The sequence below is a fragment of the Poecilia mexicana genome, unplaced genomic scaffold (assembly GCF_051168715.1).
Source record: "Poecilia mexicana isolate PSO_F unplaced genomic scaffold, ASM5116871v1 scaffold_6, whole genome shotgun sequence".
Lineage (NCBI taxonomy): Eukaryota > Metazoa > Chordata > Actinopteri > Cyprinodontiformes > Poeciliidae > Poecilia > Poecilia mexicana.
The window spans coordinates 5,411,631-5,437,874 of NW_028263375.1; the positions used below are offsets into that span (position 1 = coordinate 5,411,631).

The 26,244-nt window shown below is 39.3% G+C and overlaps 1 protein-coding gene and 1 long non-coding RNA gene across 3 annotated transcripts in view; one reads left to right on the top strand and one right to left on the bottom strand.

Annotated features, from left to right (window-relative positions):
* Positions 1-14,067, bottom strand: part of hipk2 (homeodomain interacting protein kinase 2) — a 94,528-nt gene extending 80,461 nt beyond the window's left edge. The window contains exon 1 of one of the 2 annotated variants that reach the window (XM_088006121.1): positions 13,273-14,067. In XM_088006121.1, the coding sequence (XP_087862247.1) occupies positions 13,273-13,291 (19 nt within the window). In that variant the 5' untranslated portion in view covers positions 13,292-14,067. The remainder of the gene's footprint in view (positions 1-13,272) is intronic. The other variant, XM_015005069.2, reaches the window with a different exon arrangement.
* A 377-nt stretch (positions 14,068-14,444) lies between these two features.
* On the top strand, positions 14,445-24,587 carry LOC106928651 (uncharacterized). The gene is made up of 3 exons (XR_015763135.1): positions 14,445-14,598; positions 22,766-22,919; positions 24,376-24,587. It is a non-coding gene; the product is annotated as an uncharacterized LOC106928651 (long non-coding RNA).
* Positions 24,588-26,244: the final 1,657 nt, after the last annotated feature.

Here is a 26,244-nt window from a genome sequence, read left to right on the forward strand (position 1 = left end):
ACCCAAGATATAAGCTGCTGTGTTAGCTGTGAGATAACATAATTACTCAGCGTTTGCTACGATCCACATGCAAAGGCAGAAACACACAAGCTGCAGCTGCACAAATATCCGGGCATGTAAAAAAGCAATACTAACTCTCTCTTATTGATTTGAGCACCGATGTTTCAAAGCTAACATTTGTGTTGCATCGGTGCAAAAAAAAAAGCAAAAAGGAGCAGCTACCATCGGACAACTGTCAGTCGATAAGGAGGGTGCTATTCACATCGTAAATGTGGCCATAAAACGGCTGGAGTGAGGAAAAACATGGCCGGTGTTTACGCTGCCTGGTCAGCCCAACCAGCTGCTGCTTCACCACAAAGTTCCTCCTCACTCGGCTAAAATGAGGAGCAAAGGTTCAAAATAAGGTTCATATGAGAATAAACAGCTGTATGGGTCAATAAGAAAAAATCCATAAATATAGGCCTACTGATGTAATTTGGCCGTATAAAAATAAAAACTGCTTTGATTTGATTGGTGAAATAATGTGTAAGCATGCAACTGTTTTCCTGAAGGTCCTATTTATACGTCATTCTAGAGAATAACATAAGATATTTGTGGTTTATTCAAACACACTGATGCAGACTGAAAAAAGCAGGTGTTGGAAATCCTGTCACAATAATCAATTAACTGCATGATAAATTAAAATGAGATGGATAATTTCCATTCTGACGATTAATTTTTGAAAGGCAGACATCATAATATAATTCAGGGACGTCCAACATGTGAGATAAACTGAATTAAAATAAAAAGGGTTGTTGGTTTTGCAGCAGCTGTGCAGGACTGAACTTTGTATGAAACACGTGGAAACCGAGCAGAAAGCATGAACGACCATAAACCACCTGTTAACTGACTGCATTACATCCACCGCATGCATCAAGATGTGCTGCTTTGACTACGCTGCAGGCACACACACGCACGCACGCACGCACGCACACACACGCACCCACACACACACACACACACACGATAAGCAGCCAGACTGCTTATCATTTGCTCACAGAGAGAAACACCCTTCTGTTGCCTTTAGGACTCACAATGACGGCCGAACTCAACGCGCCGCACTGAGATCAACAGGAGAACCACAAAAAAGAAACAATAACCCAACAGTACAAACAGAAAGGAGAGAGGGGAGCTGAGTGATGCTGAACTGATTTCTGTGTAGATCTGGTTGAGTGAGGAGCTGTAAAAAGCCACTGTGCTGAGTTTTTAGTTGTAATGTGAACGATGACCTTATTTGGTCCTGGCTGTGGTTTTCAGAATAATGGCATGTCAGTCAGCTCAGGACAAAACCGCATCTCACAAAATGAGATTAAATGATGCCAATGTTCAGCTAATTGTGTTTTTTCTACACTGTTTTTTATTCAGTTTTCATTTCTGTTTCATTTCATTTGTACTGTCCACTTCCTGTCATGATAAAAAAGGATCATCTAAAATGTTTTAGATTAATTCATTTTGGGTAAAAAAGGTCAGTTATCCATCCAACCTGGCCCAGTGTGGCAAAAGCTTAAAACATTTAGTTAAATCAGGCATTGATGGTTATTAACCAAATTGTCTGGAAATATGAGTTCAGTTCAGGAAACATGAGGTCTGATTATTACTAAAATTGTAGAACCAAGAATCATCCAAGCGGAACCTTTCTGACAACATGAAGCTTAAATTTACAGAAGACAAACATTTTGTATCGGTTTTTTGTTCTTTCTTTCTTAAAATCTTCAAATCTTGCCGGGTGAACCAGGCATAACGTTCTGATTTGCATAAAGATGTCTTGATGATCTTTTGGGGAAATATTCTGTGAACGTTTTTGGAAGCTGTGTATTCTGCTAACTCTCGTGTAAATGTACCACAGCAATTCAGTGAAGTAAGGTGGTGGTAGTATGATGGTCTGGGCTAAACTGCTGTAATTTTTGTAATCATGAATTCTGATCTTCTCAAATAAATAAACTGAATAATCAAAACAAACTGGCCAAAACTGCCTGGTTTTGGAGTGGCCTAGTTAAAGTCTAGAATAAAAAAAGATTCAGCTTTCATAAACTCTTCAGGGTAAAATCCTTTTATAAGTCACAGGTTTAAATAAAAACAACTCTTTCTGTTTGATGAGACATTTAAATCCCTTCTCACTGAAATTTAGCCTCTTTCTGGTGAACTGAAGTAACAGAATCTGAGAATAAAACTGAAGAAACTATTTAGATGAAGAAAACAGAGGATTGGTAAATTTCCAAATATGGGGATTAAAGTCTGCTGCTTCATCAATACTGAACAGAAACAGATGGAATAATAAGTTTAGTGTAATCAAATATAACACACATCTTCGTCTTTCCTAATTTACTGCACCTATCTGAAGCTGCCACCTAAAAACCACAACCTCACCCAAACGAAACCCAGCGCTGAGCCCCAACAGCAGCAGAGCTAAGCGGCAGCAGATCGATCATGCACGGCGATGACATCACTTCCTGTATCATCAAAACACAGCTGGATTCACACAGAGATCCCATTGCTCCTCTACTGTAAAAATAAACAGTCTTGAAGTGATCCTGTTCTTCTAGAAGCTGTGATCCACTCGTTTCTCTCGTCAGAAACAATCATGGCCGACGCGTCCGCAGACGGTAAGAGGGAGTGATATTTCTCAGGAAACTGTGAATTTGGAGCTGAAGGGCAACAAAGGCGACTAATCTAAACCTTTTCTTCCGCCTCAACATTTTCATTCTGCAGGTGACTCATTAATATTCACGTTTAATAAAATGTTTTAATCTGGCTTCAGATTTCCTCTGGTGGGTGAGACCACTGCCATGTACAAACACTCCACAATTTTGCAAGGCATATGTGCGGTGATCCTGCTGACTGTGTCTCAAACATGGCTGATGAGCTGAGGTAATAAATGAGTCTGGCCAACTCAGCCTCCTCCATCTGAATCAGCATGAAAACCATGGATTTAGCTGATTATATTTACAGTGTCCTCCGTCCCCAACAGCAGCACAAACAGGCAGGGGAGCGGCTATGCTGACCATCTGCCATGCACACACAACCATATCTGTACCACTGCTATAAGGAACAACTTCAACTGAATAATGAGAGCTGTTGTCTGTAATTATGTACATAATAATAAACTTTTCTTTTTCTGCTTGGAGAATTTCCCAATTTAGATCTTTTGCTAAGATCTGAGATGTTTTTAAAGTCACAGTCTTATGGGAGCTGAGAAGTGTTGAAACGGATCAGACGGAAAAGAGACGCATGGGCGAGTCAGTAAAAAAATAAATCCTTAAAGGGACAGTTCAGAATTTCTGGAGTGAAGTTCTGCGAAAAGCTTCTTCCTTTAGATTAAATTCTGCTAAACTGGGCCTGGAGGCCGAAGTTAGCAACGTGTCTGACAGCCAAAATGGATTTCTACCGTCTTAAAACAGAACAAACTTCATCATATTTAATGCAAACTTTATGTTACAAATCTTTAAACTTTCCTCATGTTAAATTGAGAGTTTATTTACAAGCTAAACAGTTACTCTTTATTTGTAAATGGAGAATATGCACCATAAAATTATCTCCTCTGCTGCCTGAAAGTTCTGCATGTATTTTTATGAACATAAAACTGAGAGGAAAAGATAAGCTTCAAAAAGATGCAGCATTTATTTATCTATTTATGTCTGAGCCTTTTTATTGCACTTCCACTTTTAAATGTCTGATACATGTTCCTCACCTAAAAGCTAATGCATAAATAAATTAAATACGCTAATGTAAATTAACAAAGTTTTAAATTAACACTTTCCAATAAAATGATTATGTATCTCAGTCCAAATTTAGAGAGGCAGCTTACATTAGCTAAAAAATGTTCTAACATTTTACTTAAAGGTATTTTAAATAATAAAGACTTTTAGCTTGACTAAAAGAAGCAAAAGAGGCTGAAATTTTAAAGCTCTCCCACTGAAACATGCAGTGGATCCCTAGAAAAAGCTAAAAGAAAAACATAAAAAGCTTCTGCATAAACCTTTAGCTTCAACCAGCTAATCAGGATTCACATTAACTGAAGATGCAAAGAGAGTTTCTGAATCTACTGAAGGAAAAACTAAACTAAAAAAGTCCAAAGTGTGGCCCGAGGGCCATTTGTGGCATTTTGGACTAATTTTCCACGGCCTCTACCTGCAATTCAACAATCAATCAGAATGTTTACATCCTTCACTGCCGTGTTTTTTATTGCATGAACAAGCTTATTCTTGTGTGATTTTCATTTTATTTCTTGTCTAATGGAATCACTGCAATTGTGAAATGGTGTTTGTTCGACATCAGCAGAATATAGACAAGGTTAATTTTCTTGAGAGAGCGACACTGAAAAAAGGCATGTGAGAGCAGAAACACTCACCTGTTCTCTGCTCCTCACTGAAGCCCAGAGAAGTAAACACAGCTGACCTCGTTTACTCCGTTCTGCAGATAAAGTGACATTCTGGCTGTTTTTAAAGCTAGCTTAGCTAACGCAAACGATAGGAGAAACTGCAGGTTGAGCTAGAAAAGGTAAGAGAACCTCAACCCCCAAACGACTCTGCCAGCACCATGACAACCGCCTCCAACCCAGCCTCCATGCCCCCTGACCTCTGACTGCGCCGCTGGGGGCTAATGGGCCCCCAGATGAAGGTATTCATCTCTCGACCCCGGCCTCCCTTCTTCTGTTTCTGCCTTCCTCTTCCCAGCTTTGTCACTCCTCATCTCGCTGCCATTTTCTCTCTGCGTCTGCGTCCGTCAGGCTGAGAGCCGGGCTCGGATCAAAACCGGCGCGGCGCTTTGAAGTGACGACTGGATCCAAAAGGTGGTTTCTCCTTCCTTTATCTGGGCCAAAACAAACTTCAGCCGAGTAAAAAGCCCCATTACTGTTCGACTCTTTTCCTGTAAACGTTCAATTTATTGTATATTTTGGCCAAAAAGAACAAGAGAAATAATTTGTTTTATGAACCTTTTAAGCTAAATTCCACATTGGTGTGTTAGGTCCTCTGTAGGTAGAAAAAAGGAGGAGTAAATTTCCACCAAAAAACTCAAAGATTTTCTAGAAAAAGAAACATTCTGAATTCCAAAACCCAAAAATTAGCTAGAAAAAACTCAGACAATTTAAGATCGCAGAAATTTTACAGGAAAATCACTTCAAAACGTTTAAAATTTTTGACTCATCAATGTTTCTGTTTTTCTAGACATTTTGTGAGATCAATCTCAACATTACAGATTTTTATCTAGCACATTTTTGACTTTTCAGAGTTACATTCTTTTCATTTTTTCTAGATTTTTTTAGATTCATCTCAAAATTTCAGTTTTTGGGTGGAAATGTACTCTTTCTTTTTATTTCTATCTACAATAAAAACATTTAATATTCGGTCTTCCAGGATTCACGTCTACCAGAACTTTTGTTTGGGTATGCAGCAGAAACAGTGATGGAGCACAGGATTGTGAGGTGTTTAACTGCAGAGAAGCAATACTGAATATAATACCAGCAAATATTTGTTATCGGCTATAACAGCAACACCTATATCGGATATCTATCTCTAAACTTTATGGTAAAAGTTTGAAAAACGAGTGTCTCCACTACAAGAGACGGAAAAAGGCGAAAGCTGCTCAATTCCACGCCTGTTGACTCTTTTGACTGCGCTGCTTCTCGTCTTTTGCTCCTTCTGCCTCCTGGGTCTGGACAGAAAGGGGCTTCAGCGCTCGTCTGAGCTTTGAAGTCCTTTGGTTACCGGCCAAGCGTAGCGCTGTACCTGCAGCCATCTGTGAAGGGGCCGCCAGCAGGCGCCCATCGCTCCACTTCTCCTCCACGACCAGGTCGGAGTGGGGGCAGGAGGTAAAGTTCAGAGGTGTGTTTGTCAGGGAACATGGAAGATTAAAAGTTAGAAACACCAACCTCAGTCTGATAATCTCACTGGGTTACTCAGTTCCTCTCTGCTTTAATATCTGTCTGCAAACACCCGCCCACCAAGAAAAAACTCACAGGTTATGAATGGCTTGATTAAAAACCGTTAGCCATTTTTTTCACTTCATGTAATGGTGAGAATCTGTTGCATGTAAACGCATCTTTATGCATTTTTTCCACATTTTGTCATGTTACCACAGCAAATTTCAACATTTTTAACTGGAATTTTGTGATAAACAAAGCAGCACATTTCCCTGGATTCTTAAAAGTGTGGCATGCACATGTATTTTACCCTATAAATGATTATTGCAATAAACAATATTGTTGTTTATAGCAATAATTTCTGGGATTTTATTGTCCTGCCTACCTGTACGAGTTTAGAGTCAGGAAAAGGGCAGCTAACAGTCCTGCAGACCCCACACATCCTGGACACAATCTTTTGAAACAACACTGTCTGCATATTTGCAAGAACTAAAAAACTTTTATTTTTTTATTCTGCCTTTTTTATGTACTTATACTTGAAATGTACAAGTACATACAAGCGAGCACAAACTAGGTGAATATCAGCCTGAGCTGTTTTTAAAAGAATGAATGAAGAAAATGGGCTGCAATGATTAGTTGTATTAATCATGATTGAAATAATCGTAGTCTAAATTTGTAATTGATTGTTAGGAATACACAGCCATTGGCTGAAAAAGCAGATTATTTAGCACAGTAATCAAGTCAAAACTATACAAAGAATACATACATTTCGCTCTGTCTGTAAATCTGTTCTACTAAAAACTCCTCAACAGGCAGTTTTAGCTTCACCTGATTCAAACTCTGTTAGAAAATAATCTATTAACCACCTATTGCTGTCCAATTATTAATTGGTTAGTAAAAAATCAACAGATCAGCCTTACACTGTGTTCAGAAAGGAATGAGCCTTTCACATGTTGATGCTAACAGCATTTTCAGCTGTAGATGCATCCTTTGATAGTTCACTAAAGGAAAGCTGTTCATGCATTTTAGGTAACAAAATGTCAATTTTTGTATTTAAAAATGGAAATGAATTGTAGTATTTCAAATATTGTATAAAATAACAATGAGCAGCAAAATGAGAAATCTGCAGAATGTGCCAATGTTTTATCCAATTAGTCGATTAATTATCAGAATAATCTATTACTGATGTAATTGTTAGTTGCAGCTCTAAATTAGATGTGTGAACTTGGACTTACAGGTGAGTGAAATAATGCACACCACACTTTTCAGATTTTTCTAAAACTCGAAAACCAAGAATTATTTCTGTCCTGTTCATAATTATGCACTACTTTAGATACTCCATCAGAAAAAGTTTGAGGTTGCAGCATGAGAAAAAGATCAGAAGTGAAAACCTGCACTGTGCCGAGCTGAAAGGCAAAACGAGCGACTGGTAAAAACTCTGCTGCAGAGGCAGGAACGGCAAACGGACTGGAGTGAGGGGACCAAACCACAAACAATGGGATTATGATACGGGACAACATGCACTAAAAACTGGCTGGTGGTTTGGTTTGGGACGGGGGAGGAAATGACCATCCTGGAGGGCCTGGGAGTGGGGGTCTTGATTAGAGAGAACAATACAGCTACAGTAGCCAGACCTCATCTTAACGCACACACACACATGAACACACTCAAACGTGCATGGGGGCTTCCAATCTGGCCGTCGGGCTGTTGCTGAAGTGTCACATGGGCTCCATGTGTGCCGGCCAATGGCCTCTCGGCTTATCAACAGACAGAGCGGGATGGGAGACGAGATAAGAGGTGGATATGGGGGGTTGGGAGGAGAAACGAGCAAAATGCTGATCGTTTTCAATCTTCAGCGTGCAATATAGTTCACATGCATGAAAAATGAGCCTGGGTGTATGAAGCAGAGGGTCTATATGCAGGAGGAATCCCTGTGTAATTACCGCCTAACGGGGAAGTTAACAAAGGGCCTCATTCAGCCTGCGCTGTGAGGAGAAGTGGTAAAATGTGAACCTTTGTTTGAACCGTCGCTCTCATGCTAGATCAAAGCAAAGGGTCTGTCATAAGGTACAGAGGCTCTCTCCACGGCGCTCCAACAAACAATAAGAGCTATCTGCACTCACTGCAGAGGCAGGACAGCTCTAACTTCTTAAAGTTTCAGTCAATAACCAGCTATGCCATCTGATAAGGTGAACTATTCCTTTACCAGGTTAGGATAGGTCTATAGCCCTATCCTAACCTGGTAATGAACACAAAATATGTTCATTACAGGTTCTGTACAAAATCATTCTTTGATGATGAGATTTCAAAATGAGGTGTTTTAGGACATCATGTCACTTTAAATCCTAACAAGCTGCTGCTGGCCACGCCCCCCACATGAAAATGGCTTCAAACAGATGCGCAAGTACACAACCATACATCTTTGAAAAGCAGAAGTGGAGCCTCCTGCACAACCAACAAGAATGCAGCAGGTTGTTACTGAACGGTACATCATAAACAAAAACACTTGTTTTTTTTTTCAGCAGCCATTGTACAGCACATACAGATAAAACCAGCTGACCAAACATGCTGGGGATCAGCTTGGGTTGCTAGGTAATGGGCAGTGCCTGCTGATTTGTGGTGTTACATCCTGGAGGTTTTTAAAACGGCTCCTTTACCAATTACCAAAAACCTTATTGCCTGAAAACAGTAACAAGTTCATGCTTGGCTTGTTTTAGAGGTGCCTTTAGACCCAAACAGAAGAACAAAAATGTGCAAAATGTGAGTTTTAAATAATAGGTTCCCTTCAAAAGAAAGCTTTATTTCAAGCAAACATTTTAGAAAACCATGTTTATTTTTTTATTTTTACAACTCAAAGCAAATTAGAGATCCCACACAGATTCTTAATTTAAGAGTCAGAATCAGAAGCAGCTGTTCTGAAACAAAACAAAACGGCAGGGGGAAGAAAAGGAACGTCGCACACGCTTGACAAGCAACACGGAAACGCTCCGTCAAAGCAGCTGACGGGTTTGAGGCTCCTTCTATCTCATCCCCACTTTAATAAAAAAACAAACAAACAAAAAAAAGCATTAATGTCAGCAGCTGATGGTCTTCCCATGAGGGGAATATTTTAAAGTTGCATCTAAAATGTGTTTTTCCTCTAAAGAGAAACTGAAGCGTGGAGGACATGATCCGGACCCCAAACCTGAGCTGCTCTGCTCATACATGCTGGGCTGACCTTTAGTAACCTGTCATTTTAGATCTGGATCAAGCTTTGAGCCCTAACCCCGACTAACACCCATCTGCTTCCAGGATCCTCAAATCACACCTGTGAGCTATTTCAGAGCGCTGACGTACGCAGGACGGCCCTGATGACGATTCAACTACACACATTTATTCTGTTTATCTTCTCTAACAACCAACTGGGCAATACGGCTGGAAAACACATCACAGTACAAGTGATTTAATAATTATTGATTTATTTTAAATATCCAAAATGATATGTAAGTAGTGATGTAACATTTCCTTTAATATCCTTTCTTATTGTTTTTAAGCAGAAAATGATTGTTGATGTGAGGAGCTGAAGCTTTTGGGTTAAAAACTGTTCAGATATATTAGCTGTGTGTGTGTGTGTGTGTGTGTGTGTGTGTGTGTGTGTGTGTGTGTGTGTGTGTGTGTGTGTGTGTGTGTGTGTGTGTGTGAGAAAGAGAGAACAGGAAGTAACCTGTTGTGTTCAGTTTTTTTCTGTTTTGTGTGAATATCTACGTTGTAATCTGTGGCTAGGAATTAATTTATGCTATAATCTGGTGCAGAACAACAAATGGTGACATTTATGTTTGAGCTGTTGCTTTTCCATAAAGTTTATTATCATCATTAGATCCTACAGCATGATTTAAATAAAATTTTCGCACTTGTAACATCTTACATCTTGCTGAACAAAAATAATTTATCACTAGTTTGGTTTTGATTGCCTTTTTTCCTGTGGTACACTGCAAAAACACAAAACGTAACTAAATATTTTTGGTATAGTTTATAGTAGACTTGAAATAAGACAAAACTAACTTTCAAGTAACTTTTCAGCCAGATGTAGGAACATTGATGTAACACAAAGTGCAAGTTTAACAGGAAAGAGATAAACGTTCTCGTTTGAACCTGCAATGTTTCCTGCCTGGTGTATCTATCAGCTCATCTCATATTAACCGTTGAGTTATCCTCCCCCATGTGTGTGTATTTCCTTACTGTGGACACTGAAGAGCTAAACACACCACCCTGCTTGTCATAACAATCAGGAAGAGAGACCCTCCAATGCATTCCCTGCCTCTGCCTCGGGGTGTGGCCTCGCTGTGGCCCCACACGGCCCCCAGGGTTTTTTTCCTGCAATTCTAATCAAAGCTAAAAAGGCTGCAGCCTTGGCGTCAGCAAGGAAGATATCAATCACGCTGCTAAAAACAAGCATGAAGGAAAGCGGGGTGGGAGAGAGTCTGGGAAAAGTTGCTGCTTCGACTCGATTTTCCGAGCGCCGCGCGTTCTCTGTTCTCGGAAACCACGAGGTAATTCGAAGTTGCATTAACACATAATGGCTGTGTGGATGGATAAATCATTAAGTTGCCTGTGATGCTGCGCGGCCCGTCACCACCAACAGCCATCAGCGGCGGCTCCTGACTCATTCTCCGCCTGTTTTTTTACCAGGTGGGAATGAATGAAGCCACTCTGGAATAGTGAGAGGCAGATCTGCAAACGCTGCCCAGTTCTGCAGCTGTCTAATCCTCCTGCAGACGCTGCTTGTATAGGGACTCAGACAGATAGAGACATATGCCCATGCATGCATGAGAACACAACAACACTCATATCTGGCCAAGCAGAAGGGCAGCTGGGCGAGCGGACTGGGTTTGTGTCTGAATATTCGCTTCTCCACAGCTGGAGGCTGCTGGACCTGCTCCACGCATCAGACATCCATCAAAGCGTCGGTTTGATCCCAGGGTGATCGCACCGCGAGCCTCCCCTTCCTGCCAGCAGGTCTGCCTGACGGCCGTCTGTCGCAGCCGGGGGAACCGAACACAAACACGTCACCAAGAAGTCCAGCCAAGAATACAAACCCAACCGAGCGCAAACCCTGAATGCTTTCAAGCTTGTCATGAAAGTAATGCTGATCTGATGTTAGCGTTGCAAATGTTTTCACTCCCTTTGATGCATCATTCAGCGGATAAAATGGTATGGCACAACCAAAACTGACAGGCTTCAGTTATACAGAAATCTGATGTAGTGACGGACTCGGACCTGAGCCTTCAGAGACCCAAAAAGTCAGTTACAAAGTCAGTCTTCTATCACACAAGCTAACTTTTGAAGAGCTGCAGAGATCAACAGCTCAGGTGGGATGGTCCGTTACCATGACAACTTGTTGTGCATTTCACCAATCTAGTTTACAGAAGAACGACAAGAAAGCCACTGCCTAGAGAATACTCCGAAAATAGATAGATTGGCAGCATTGAGGAATAAGGGATGCTTCTATGTATTTTAATAAAAATGATCATTTTTCTTCCACTTTTTCAATTTTCAAGCCATTGCACAGAACATCGACATCATCGTTCACAACTTATCCTGCTGTTCTCTGATTGGCTCTGTTGAAATTCTTCTGAAGAAATTGAGCTCAATGGATTCTGGATTCTCTCCCAGATGAGAATCCAGTAGGAAGGCAATAGCCACACTAACAGTATGAATATTTTTGCTTCTCAACCATTTTTAAACAATCAAAGGAAGCAGTTAATCATATAGATTTGAGTTATTAGTTACCCTGTAGCCCAGGGTGAGTAATTGCTATAATAGTTGGTCCCATTCTATGTGAACCCCCCTGCCCCATCCTCAAACCTATTTTCCACTGGAGACTTTGGTCATTTCCATAGCTGCTCTCCATAACAGCCCTCTCTAATGCCGAGGAGGACAGGCAGGGTAATTAATTCCCCCTGCTGCCTCTTTCTCTTCCCGTCTCCTCCTCTCCGTGGTGAAGGGAGAAATCGGGGAATGTAATTTACACTAATTACCTTTTTGCATAGGAGTCTCATTTCAACTTTCCTTTTCATGTCGAAGCACCAGTCGAGGTTTGCCTCGGAGCTTCGACACCCCTAATGAAAAATCACTACAAAATTACTGTGGGGACATAACGCCACTAAAGAAAGAGTCCCAACCTCTGTTTCATATAGCTCCATTTCATATACCATAAATATACCTGCAAGGATTCACTTTCAGTCGTGAATCTTCATCTGTTGGGACCATTTAACATGTATTAAGAACTGCTGCTGAGTTCCTCTCTTCCCTAATGGTATTCATGAATAGGGAAGGTCGGGCTTCCCTTTAACACCAGCAGAGGGACTATAGAGTAAACACAAATTAAACATGAGGCTGCTCCAAAATAAATATGGGAAGCATCAAGCCTCATTATTTGCATGTACTACTCTTCAGTTTGCATCAGCATGTATAACTCAGTTTCCGTATACAATCAATATTTTCTGCAAAGAGAGCATCAGTAAAGACTTCTTAACAGAAAGCTTAAACTAAATGAAGCACTGTACAGACTTCAGAATGTGCACATTATATCCTGTTTGGTCATGCAGTTTCATGTCTTGCAGCTGGACTCATTCATGCACGAAACAATCTGCACTGCATTGCTTTAATTATCACCCACTTTTTAAAAAATACATCATTCATATCGAAACAGACGCGGAGTAAATGTGTGATTTTGCCCAAACGCATAAAAAAATCTTCCCCATGACAGCCTTAATTCAGCGACTCAAACGCAGCTAGTTAGTTACAGCCACAATGCTGCAGCCATATCGACACCTTCCGTTTAAGATTCACTTTAAACAACAGATACATGCATCCATGAAACATTGCATCCTAAAAACCCGACAAAAGTCGTGCAGATTTTGTGCATTCGTTGCGATATAATTTGATGCAGGAGTAACGCTGGGACTGAAAAGAGACGCGACCGGGACCGATCGGTCTCCGACCCGCTCTCCTTCCCTTAAAGCTGGGATACAATTTCCACCAGGAAGCAACATGAGGACCGAACATCGTTTTTCACGAGTCGGATTAGACAGTTTGTTGTATTTTTTGCTTGTTCTGGGCGATTTGGTGCCTCATCAGCGGGATTTGACCACAATCTGACTGAGCAGCCAGTCTCCTGTTCAGCTCTAACGCACTAAACTGTTTGGTTTCATCAACCTATTTGGGTTAGGTTTGAAAAATGTGATAAATATGATGAATGATGAGATGTTTTAGTATAATTGTGTAATTTTTCCTCCTTCTGTTTGAGCTGCAAATCAATTGTGTCACTACACCGACGGGCTCCAGCCGCACAGAATAAAAACAGCACATTTCCACAGGGGAAAAGCCCTTACCTTCGTATACAGGGGCCATCGGTGCAAGGATTCCTGTTATTCATGGCAAAGAATAAAGCGAGCTTTCTGATCAAAACTCAATAAAAATCTGCCATCTTGAAACACTGATGTGAGGGTCGCCGCGGTCTCCTGCATCACTGGCCCGGTTCATTAGTGGAGAAAATGCTCATAATTCATATCCAGGCCGGTTTAAAAAAAAAAAAAGAAAAGAAAAAAAAAGCCGGGGTCCGATGCGAGGAAGGCGGCCAAGGAGCGACGGGGCTGCGCGTCCGTAGATCCTCACCTGCGGCGTAATTTGGCCCGAATGGAGAGCCGCGATGACAGGTTTACTTCAGCTATTGTGCGACATGTCTGTGGAGTGAGGAGTCTCTGCAAAAGTTGCAGCAGTGATCGGAGCGCAGCGAGTTTGGTGGGCAGGGAGAGAGTCGAATGTCGAGCTAATCGATGCAGGCGGAGGGGAGGCATCACCATCCCAGCCTCAAATGGGACATTAGGTTAAAAAAAACTAGTAATGAAAATCATCTGCTTTAAATTTAAAGATTAATGTTAGAATAAAAATGTAGTATTAATTGAAGCTCATGTATGGTTTAATTAATCTTACTCAGTTTAGCTAATTATAATTCACAATAACCTCAAGGCTTTCTACAAGAAAAATAACTTAAATTCTGAAGAAATGCACAATTAAATCAATACATATCGCAATATAATATAGACAGGTTCAAGTTCAATTACTCAAAAATGTAATTCAAATTCAAATTTAAAAATACTTTCTTGGTGAAAGCTGTTGGCAGAAAGGATCTCCTGTAGCGGCCTGTATTACAGCCAATTTGAAGAAGCCTCTGACTGAAGACATATGATAGATGTTCAGGGTTTTGCATAATATCTTATTATAAAATAATGTCAAATTCAGGTTTTAATTACATTTGTACTATATCAACATAGTAAAACATAGGGACAATGTTTTTAAAAAAATAAATAATTAGTCAAATCTGCTATTTTTAGCTATACCTTCAGTTACCTGTGGGGTTTTGTCACAAATGTGATAAATCTTTACATCACAACATGATTTAGGAAAGCCATGACTTACTTAAAATATTTAAGTGTCATAGATTATAAAAGGTTAACTTTTAGCGATAAGTAAATATCTTGGATGTAATAACGTCCCGGTGTTTTAAATTTTATTTGTCCATGGTGCAAAGTGGCTGTGTTCGATGACTCTGCGTGTGTTTGGTCGCGCCTGCGCAGAGGCTGGAGCGATCCTACTGTATGACGACACGAGATTTGCACAGAATGGACTGGAATCGGATTACATCGGCTCACACAAATGTGAGTAATCTGTCATTTAGCAGCCATCCTGCTCTCACAGCAATACGCGCACCGAGCTCTAAATGAAACATGTCAGCTCGGCTCGTTTGCAGCAGAGCGGCTTCACCTCTGCGGCCCTCATTACAAACCAGGCCACACATTTAAACATGCCAGGCTCTTCGTGTCTCCATTCAAGGCGAACGAAACAAAAAGTCATGAAATACTTTGTTGCATCCCAGAAAAAAAACAAAGCAAAAACGTTGCAGTTATTCTATTTTATTTTATGCAAATCATAGTTTTACTAAAACACAACAATATAATTAATGTCCAAGCTAAAATCTTTTTACTCTAGTTTTGTTTTTTAATTATCTTGTTCCAAACACATAAAATAAAGCTTCAAAATGAACAGAAGGTAATAAAAACTCATGAAAACAAACTGTGACCAGCTTTTCTATTGAATTTATAGTCATAATCACAGACTTCAGTTTGTTTTAAGCACAAGATAATCATTTTACATTTAAAGTTTAAATCTTTTAGTTTTGTGTTGGGTTAATTTCCTAAATATTCAGCATTTCTATGACGCATTTTCAGCTAAAACTGGCTTCATATTGAAATATTTTCTGCACAAATAGCATCGTTTGTTAGCCTAGATGATTAATAAATCTTTCACGTTTTGATTTGATTGGAACCCACAGTGAGATTTTATGTATGTAACAACATATAAAGCAGATCAATCCACATTTACTCTATTTTTCTTTTTTTTTTATTGAAAAACCTTTACTGTATTAGTCACAGTGATGGTTGAAATAGTTTGCACAGGCCTGGTTGTAGTTGCCCAAGCAGAGCAGCGCCCCCTGTGCATGGAGTTAATATTTATTTATGATAAGGGGTTTGAAGCCTTTTGCATTAAATGATATGACAGGAGGAAATGGAAAATCACAAACAGTATATCGTGTCTTTTTAAAAACCGCCTGTTTGGAGATAATGAATGTGAGCATGCTGTACTACAGACAGCCACTGTATTGCGAAACTATGAAAGTGCGCATTATGTGTAAGCTGAAGCCGGATGTAACCCTGCACATTGCACTTCCCAACAGGCTAATAGTTCAATTTCATCTTTCAGTTCCTGTTATGTCCTTTATGTGACACTGCTAACTGGAATATCTCTGACTCTTGGTTTTTACATATTTAAACTGCCTAATTGGCGCCGTTTCTCCCAATATCTCTTATCAGAATATTTTCTGAGATCCTCTAAATGTCGGGAGGTTTCACACAAACCCAGTGTTTGTGTTCAGAAATATCTATAATTTGATAATTATTGAGCCAATGCGGCGATATAATTGTGTTGGACAGGAGGCATTTTGGAGATAAAATTAATCTACCGAAAATAACACCATGCACAAGTTTTACTGTCCTGCTTTGATAGCAAACTGATGATACCAAAGTGTTTTACATATCCTGGATTTTCCTTGATGACACCGAAGGAAAATCTGACCCACTTATGGGAATTTTGGACACATTTACATAGTGACCATATTAGACTGTGATGAAGGGATACACAGAAAAATAGAGTCATCAGCTTTGGTTTTAGTATTTGATGACCTCATTTAGGGGGAGATCATGAAGCCTGAAGAGTCTTGAGATACCCCATGTGTGATCTTTGGTTTCTAGATTTATAGCTACCAAGCGGTAAAACTTAGTCTCACTATAGCAAATAAGATCCAGCCTTAGCGACGTACCAGGAAATCTCAATCATATAGTAAAATCTGCCTGGACGAGAACAATTACACCAAAACCCAGGGCTCACGTTCACTGAATATTTTCCGTCTTTGACAATTCACACACCTGATCCAGGCATGCAGACATTTCAGCTGCATGCATAAAGTTCATCATGGAGACAGGAAAGCCCTTTGGTCCGCTTGTTTGGCCCGGACCAAAAGCAGACTCACATTTGGTGCGGTTTGCTTTTACATTGTGCTTTTTTTGTAAACGGATTATAATTTGTAAACAAAGCTACACGGGTGACCATCATTGCTCCCATTGGACAGAAATGATGAGAGGCGGGACGGGAAACAAACTTTCAATCCGCAGATCGCAGATTCATAAAATTAATTTGTAAAGTAATCCAAAACCTCATGACAGCAACCTGCAGCAATTCCCCTGGAGAGATAGATTGAGTGAACAATGCAGGTCCATGCAGTCCAGGCAGAAGTGAATTCATGCCACAGCAGGTGAAACTTTCAAAGTTTAGGTGAAATCCTTTAATTTCATTGTTTATATGTAGTTACTGGGGCAACAGTCAGTGGTTTTTGTCACTTTGTATTCATCTGCTTGATGTGTGATGGCACAATGTGGATTCCATGTTCAGCCTGTTGAATGAAAATTAAATTAAAATTGAATATGTGATAATCATCATTTTAAAAATGACCAGGTAGAAATTTATTATGATGAGAGTTTTTGGACCTTGTCACTCAAAACAAAACAAAAAAAAGTTTAGCACAAGTTTTGGGGAAACTAATAAAAATGAATTTGTCTTCAAATTTTGATCGCTGTGTTTTACACTCTGTTTTCCACAGAATCAGGTGTGTGAGCAGTATTTATAGTAACCAGTGCTGAGGCAGAACCTGTTCTGTTACATGCTTTTAATTCATGTCTAATAACCACTGAGGTGTGAGAATGCTTCCTGTACGTCATGACGATCTGGAAAAGGAAACTTAAACTTCTTATCCTTCACAGTTTTGGATCCATTTGATTTTCTTGCTTTCATTTGCATCATCTGTCACAGCAGCCCTCTGTATTCCCTCCTTCACAATCTTTTTCATAAATCTCTGAGCATATTGCAGTTTTTTAGACTTAATTGGTGCCTGTATTCCGACTGTCATCTGTTCCTGATTTAATAGACGCTGAGTGTCCAGCTCAGGTTTAACTGGTGAGAGTTTGGATGCAGAAAGAATAGTCAATGAACGGCCTGTCGCTTTGAGATCTCAGTTACACATTAAAATTAACTTTCATGCCTCCTATGATCTGAATAAATCAGTAATGTCAGAAATATCTCAGTAAATGAAATAACAGCAGGTCCCAGTTCAGCTACATATAATCTGATAAATCTGGTTTGAGATCTTTTTGTAAGAAATGCGTGTTGACATTTCTTATTTTGCTCATTTGTGCTCACTGCTCTCTAAACTAATTTCACGTCAGGAGGCCGAATCATTCCTCTGCTCCTATTTCAATGGAAAATCCACTCAGAGCTCCTGACCTCTCACTTTCTGTTTAACAGTAAAATAGCAGAGCTTTTCCTGATTCAAACCACCGTTCGCCTCAGTCCCACAGGTCCAATTACCTCACACACCATCGACCGGCGCTTGTGCTCACTTGTAAATGGAAATTTGTCTTTAAAAAAAAAAAAAGCAGAAACACTTTTTGGTACTTGTTTTGAAAGAACTTGGTTTCCAAAGTCGTATTTTTCCACGTGTCTCGCATAAAATCTGGCCTATTTGTAAATGATTTGCAGCAGGGAGAGTTGATTTGTCAGAAGCAGGAAAAATCAGAAAGCATAAGAATTTGATTAACATCAGGGCTGAAACAATTAATCAGATTAATCATGATTAATCATCAACTAATTTAGTAATTGATTAATCATTAACTGGAGCACACACTCAAAAAAAGGCCATACACTGAAAGAACAACACACTCAGCAGTAATTCAGCCAAATCTGTACAAAAAACATAAATACACTTTTCTCTTAAGATAAAAAAAAAAAAACTCAACAGATGTAATTTTAGCTTCACCTGTCCAAATTCAGTTAGAAAAAATCTCTGGATAGCAAAATATTTTTTGCTATCCAGTTAATTGTTAAATCCATAGATTGATCAACAAATCACCCTGTGCTGCACAGATTTAACTGAAAAACTGTTTACTAGTTGATGCCGCCCCTTAGGAGGAGCCACCCTGGGCACCTGCCCACTTCGCCCACATGAGAAACCACTTCTGTCTGAGTGAGTTAAAAAATAAAAAATTACAAACAGAAAACCCTTAAAATCTGAATCCTTCACGGGTTTTCTGTGTTGTCACAACGTGACTTCACACTTTTGGCCACATGAGAAGAAACAGTTTGTCACAGTTAAACTTCATAATATAGCCTGGCTTTAATTCAAGCTTCTTAATGCGTTAGAATAAATCTTGAAAGAGCAGCAGAGCGGAAACACAAAACCAGTGAAAATGAAAGATGCCTATCTGAGCTGTTCTATGAATGACGGTTGTTCCAGTTATTGTACAGAAGCCGTGCTGTGGTTTTTTTGTTCATACGAGTGAGCGTGATGTTTTCCTGCCTGTGAGAACTGGTGGTTTACTCGGCCTTTCAGCAGAGTAAACACAATTCAGATCCGCCTGACGACTATTTTGGCACCGAGGACCTTTTTGATTGAGCTACAGAATTTCTTCAACAACAAACAAGGCAGCCTAAATTACAACCCAAAGCTGCAAATGATTATTCCGTATGCTTCACACGCACCAGTGAGCGCAGTTACGCATTCTGCAACTGAGCAATTTGTCATGCCTTATAAAATAAACTGCTCCACATTCTCAGATTTTAGGGTTTTTTTCCTCTCTGATTGTGAAGCAACGTATTTATCAGTGTGATCCTTCTGTGTTGCAACGTCCTGTTCTCGGCCTCTGTGTGCGTTTCAGGGCTGGAGCTCAGCCTGTCACGGTTTTGGATGTTCTCAGTGGGTTTATCATTGACACGGTGTCACTGCAGACTGGAGCGCCAGGGTCATGGTGGAAGGGGTCAACGTTGTGTGAGCACACAGACAAAGTTGCATTTACTGCCATGATTTCAAGCCATGAGGGGAAATATATTTGAAAGGGGCGTGCTGTGACTGAAACATTTGTCTTGCAGTAGCTGAGTCATTACTTGATCTTTCAATATGTTGACACATCAAATATAAACAGCTCTTTCTGTTTTTTGTTCTGTCATATGATCTTTTTGCTTCACACACACATTTTTCCAGATGCCATCAGCCGGTCTCCCGTCAAACACGGTTTCGCTGACACAGTGTGAGCGGCGGCAATGCTGCAAAGAAATCTGCACTCTGTTTACTAAATAAAGTGTGTGCCGTATTTAATCTCCAAAGAGGAGGATGTGACTGATTTGTAAATGTATTCCTCGTCAAAACCAGCGGCTTGCCTGCTTGTAGAGCCTTCCTCTTTTTTTCTAAGTGTCATATGTGTGGTTTTTTGAGCTACTGGTAAAACTGGTGTTAAAACCAGCTTTCATGCATGATCTGGCTTTGTTCTAGCTGGAGCACATTTCAGAACGTGACTAATGTCATGGTTATGACGGAAAATGCAGCTCAGTGACATCAGCACAGCTTCAGGGCGGCAATCAAATGCGCCTCTGTGTTTAGGTGTCAGAAACACCAGAAGACAAACAGCAAATAAGAAGGTGCTAAAAGGAGAGTCTGGTCTGTTGCTGGCGGGGTAAACAGCTGGTGAATGGCTGTAAAATGGGACTTAGACACACTGTAAAACACAATAGGTGGAGTTTAATTTAAAAATCTATGCAAACTCAAAAAAAATCAAGTTGTTAAAACTTAAAAATGTTAGTATGTGCAAGCTATACATCTTCAGTTTACACAACTCAATTAACTCTGCTGTAAAAACCTAAAATTCTCCTTAAAAGTATTTTCAAACTCATTACTTTAGACTGTTTAGTTTTCATTAAATTAACTTAGTAACATTAACTTGTGCAATTTTAGTGAGTGTAACTTAATAAATCTAAGTATATTGTGATTTTTTTGAACACCCAAATATTAATTTTATTAACTAGAAACTACTTGCATCAAAAGAAAACTACTTGATTGAAACAGTTTCTGCTTTTTATTTGATTTTCTGCTCAAACTTTGACAGAAAATATAGAAAGCAGTGATAGTTTGCTCACTTTTTGCAGTAAAACAAACAAAATAATATGCAAGGCTGTATCCTAAGTCAGAGTGGTTTGGTGCACTTTTATCTATTCAAATGTATATATTTAAAAAAAATCCTAATAAGAGCCATTCTGCTCCAAAAGTTGAGACTCATTCTTGATGAGCTGGCTGCAGAAATGAAGCTTCAGAGTTTACCCTTTGAACTGAAACACCATGAAACTGATTTTTGAAACAAATAAAAAAGTGATTTAACTAGTGGCTGCTGGTGGTGGCACAATGCATTATGGGATACCTAGTTGGCAAATCAAGTACTTACATTTTGTATTTTTTGCACAGATTCAAGTAGATAAACTTATCAAGCATTTTTTATCAAAAGTTCATGCCACTTCCTTAAGACGCGTTGCAACAAGAAGTGAATGAGAATTAGGTTTTGTTCACTTGAAATCTTTTATAAAGCAAAAAGTTTTGTTTTTCAGTGCAGGTTCTTCTCAGAATCTACCCCGACCCGTAAAGAGAAGTGAGCCAGAAGAGTGGTTAAAGCGCATGTCAAACCATGTGGGCTTGATACGATGTTACAGTACGTCACTGACGGATTTCATTTGTCCTCAGAAATCCGAATTTCAAATATGAAGCCAAACAAATTCTGATCTGGACAGCCAGAGATCCTGAAGCAGAAATTATTTCTATTGCAATGTTTGCTGCTTATTTGCAACTAAAACTTCCGATTGGAGATTTTGTTGCCAATTTCTTTACATTCAATTCAGTTTATTTCTATAGAGTCATTTCACAACAAATGTCATCTCAAGAAAATCTGTTCAATCACACACATTCAAAAATGATCCTGAATGTCAAACAAGTTTATTATTAAATTTAATTTTAAAAGTTTCTTTCTGAGTAAACCCAGCAGAACAGTGAGTCATTATGCACCCATCCTAGCGATAGGAAACAATCACTTGACTTTACAGATCATGTATGTGGAGACAGTGGAGAGGAAAACCTCACCTTTAACAGGAAGAAACCTCCAGCAGAACCAGAACCTGGCTCAGTATGAGCGGCCATCTGCCATGAGCAAATGGAAGCGCGGTCATTTTATTATCTTTTTATGTTGTAAATGTATTTGTACGCTATAATTTTTATTTTTTTCTCCATTTTAATCTACATGCCTTTATTTACTTCTAATTTTCAGCTGGTATACTGAAATTGATGGAAAATTCAAGGATATTTCTATAATATTCTATTCTAATGGTAATTTACATGAAAAACCTCCTGATCTGTATTCTGTTTCAGGCTGTAGATCATAGAGTCAAACACTTATTTTTCTGCATTCTTTCTTTTGCTTTCCCTCTGCTCTGTTAAGTGCTTCAGCTAACCTTATTTGCACACATTTCTTTGTGTTTATTGTTCGCCTCTTAGAGAAACACCAGGTTTCAGCTCCTTTATTGTGGGATGAACATTAACCACCTCAGAAAAAGCACTTTCCTTCAGCTGGCGAGAAGCCGTGCATACTATGAGGGCTTTTAATCCAACTTGCTCTACTGCTAAAAGTAGTGTTATTATTCCCCTTTGGCAGCGTTACTCTGCGTGCACACATGCATGCAGAGAGGCAGGAAAAAAGGGAAGGAGAAACTGTGTCCAGAACATGTAAATTCTTGTCTGTTTGCGAAGGTGAAGTTGCTGCAGAGGTTATATAACCTGCTATCAACATAAATGGAGATTAGCATGCTGTATATTTCTATGTGCATAAGAGCGTGATAGCAGCTGTGGCCCCAAGATTAAAAATGGCATGGTTCAAGGAAGTCCAGGTCCGGAGACAAAAAGCAAATTACGCCCACACTTTCAACTCAGATCCGCAGCAAAACAAACTAAAGGTTGTGTCCTTGGAACGCTGTGTGTCGGTGGTTTCTCAAGTGCTTCAAGGCTTATGCACCACTTTCCTGTCTAACTTTGTGTACAGCACAAACTGTGCATGCCCTGGGAAATCAAAAACCACCTCTTGTTTTCACAGAAAGAATGCCTCTCCTCTTCCACGTACTTGACGATGAATGCCCTTGCAGTCTCCCATGCTGAAGCAGCCAAACAGCGTTGCAGATTGTTATCAAGGAAAAGTTAAAATGCTTGTATGTGAATATAAACAGAATGGTTTTTTTTCTTGTCCCTGACGGTGGCGTTTTCACACCCGTGTGCTGTGCAGGGTGAACCTCTGGTGAACTCTTGTGCAGTTAAAGCCGTGATAAACTGACCCCTCCTCTCGCTGTTTCACACAGACCCGTGCCAGGTCCGGTGGGTTCATCGCTGCCACTCTGGTCTACACCAGAACACAGGACACAGTGACACCTGCTGGATTCACCGATTTATAACTGATTTATAATAACAGCTTAGGGCTGCAACGATTAATCCGATTAATCGTGACGAAAGCAGGTAAAGTTGATTTGTCAGAAGCAGGAAAAATTGTCAAGCATAAGAAGTTGAGTAAGATTAACGTTAGGGCTGAAACAATTAATCCGATTAATCATCATCGTCAACTACTTTCCCAATTGATTGTTAACTGGAGGATAAATCCTCAAAAAGCAAGATCACCAGCAAGAAATAAGCCAAAACTTTACAAAATATCAATCAATCAAGTTTATTTGTATTGTCTATTTGAGAAACATGGCAGTTCAACGTGTTTTATATCGTGAAAATATCATTTACAATTGTCAGTAAAGGAACTCAATGTTTCGGCTGTTTCATAGTTTTCTAGAAGTTTGTTCCAGATTTGATATATATATATATATATATATATATATATATATATATATATATATATATTCTTTCTCCAATTAATCAATTAGTTGTCAGAATAATCAAATACTGAAACAATAGTTTTTTAGTACCAGCCCTATAGTGGTTTGGTCACCTTGTGATTTGAATAATAATTACCAACAATGAGATTTAAAGAGTTTTGCAACCAACCACTGAAACTGCTACCTGTTAGTCAAACGTCAACACGATTTCGTCTGATGTCTGCGTCATGCAGGACGAGGCATTCGAAGGTCTGAAAATAGATGAAGAGGTAAGCAGTTCCCGCTCAGGGCAGCAGATGTCTTGGCCAGCATGGCCCATCTTTCAGAGTCCTTGTAAGAACAAACTGATAGCATGATGAATGCTGTCTGAAATGCAATGCCTCATAACTCAGACTACCAGCGCGGCCCTCAGAGCTCCATTCCTCCTAGGGAGGCGTTGCAGCACCTGTGGCCCGGCTGCAGCAGGTTTTGCTTTCCCTTCTTATTTCTCCAAGACATTAATAAGCAAAGGTGTGGAGAGGATTCAGAAGGTTTTATTCTGAATTCAGGATTTTCAATTTTGAGTGGATGCAAGTCCGACTGAATGCTTCATACAAGTAGAAGGAAGTAGTAACAAACTGAAGTGAAACATAAATGATTAATGTCAAGGTGAAAGTCGAGCTTTGAACATTTCCCAGAGTTCTGACTGACAACAAAAAGAAAATTAATCGGAAGCAGCCAAGAGGGCAAAGAGGACTCTGGAAGAGCTGCAGAAATCCACAGCTCAGGTGGGAGAATCTGTTGGCAGGAAAAAGTCCCTTCTGTTCCCAACTCAAATCATTTCTAGTTGATCTTCAAACATTTAGCAAACTCTACGAAAGAAGAAACCACTGGTGAAAAATCAGAAAATGAAATTTACTGTCCTACATGTAAAATAATGAGTGGTGAAGAAGTTTATCATTAAGCACATAAATAAAGATTGTTATATAATTTCTTTATACAAGTAAATCTGACTTGACAATTTTGTCCCACATGACAAAAGTTTGTACACCCCTGTGTTAAATAATCTGTAGCGTCTACACACCATTTATATGAGCCTGTCTCTGTTTCAGGAAGGACACCAACATCCTGTTTACAGCAACTATATGAAGACTGGATCTATGTTTCTGAGAATGTTTGACACGTGATGAAATGATGGCGGCTTCGTGGAAATAATGTGGTTAAGAATGTGCAGATTTTGGTTTAATTTCTGAATAAATGCAACACGATTCCTGCTTTCCACAACTTTTAATAAAACCTGCAGCATGCTGCAGTTTCAGACTGATGACATAACCTCAAGTGATCCCGCTACAAGAATTTCAACTCAACAGCACAAACCCAGATGCCACACTGTTAGGACACAACAACAGAAAGCCTCCAAATATGGCTGTGGTAACGTTACATAGCATGAATTTAGTGTAGAAATGTAAAATTAGCCTCTTCCTGTTTTTCTCCAGAACTGATAAAATGCACATCTCTCTGGAAACAAGTGGCTGGATGCTTCTGCAGCCTAACAGCTGAGCGCTGGTGATAAAATGCTCAATGTCCTGTCCAGATTGTTCAGGAATGTTGGAGGGGAGCGCAGCGATCCATATGTTCATTTTCCACATGGCACGGCTCTCTGGACTCTCCGGTTCCCACCTAAAGCAGCATGTTTCATTAGGCTTGGCTGTGTGCAGCGTCTGTGGGGAATCAAGTCTATAAATCACAGCTGAGTTAAGTATTGAAATTAGCAGCAGGCTTTAGCAGAGATATTCGCCTGCAAATCTGAATCGACGGGTTGCTGCGCAGTTTGGTTGTCCAGTCTGCAGAAGCGATTCGAAAAAGGGAACATCACTTCATGAGACGCATTTTTTCTTGAAAGTGATGCATAAAATGGAGGTAAAGGTTCCATACACTGTAAACATCCACTGATAAAGAGATTTATTTGGATGTCTAGGTGATGCACATCCTGCTGTGAAGAGCATGGTTAAAGATTTGTTGCACGTTTTATTGACAATTTAAATTGTCAATTAATATAACACACTGCAACAACAAAATCTGTGTTTTGGATCTAGTTTCTAGTTCAAATATCTTTGTGCACTTGAAATAAAACTAACTTAAAAGTTACTTTTCCGCAATATATAGGAGTTTGTTTCAGTCAATAATTCCTTTCAATGAAAAAATACTAGTTCCATTGGCAGATTATTTCACGCATCACAAGACATTTTCCCATGTTATAAGTGAAACATTGCAAAAGTTAGGTTTAAATTCAAGTGTGAAACATAAAAACTCTGAATCACCCTTGGCTTGGAATCCTTCAAAATGCTTAAATGTCAATGAGATGTTTTCAAGGTTTGGAAAGTCATTGATTTCTTTATAAAATCATTTAAAGTGCTTCAAACTCAAACTGTACAGTTGTGTAATAAAGTGCAATCAAAATTTTGATCACAAGCTAAAATTTGGAAATTATTTACAGCTCAAACCAGATATTTTAATACATATAATAAAAGTACATTTTTTTCCTCACGACTAAATCAGAATTGAATTACCAAAATTATTTTTGATTCACTAAATGCCAGGAAACTTGGTGGAAACATTTTTTAGAGATTTTCTTTTTGTGACTTTCTTTGTAAATTATATTTAACTGGAGGTCATTTATCTTACTATTTGCTTGGATTGTTTCAGTGTAATGAATATATGAAATATATTACCAATATATACGTCTAATGGCTCAGTGACTTTATGATCATCTTGCATTTTAAACAACGATACTGAAATTAGGAGATTTTGTTTTGTTACATTAGTTTTGTTCCTGGATCATCCTGGTGTATAAGTTGTGTGTGACAGAAACATTTCAAAACATAAAATTTAGCTATATTTTAGTTTATCTTGTTTAGGATGCAGAATACTACTACAAAAATATTATTAACAGTAATAACAGATATTATATTACAGTGATT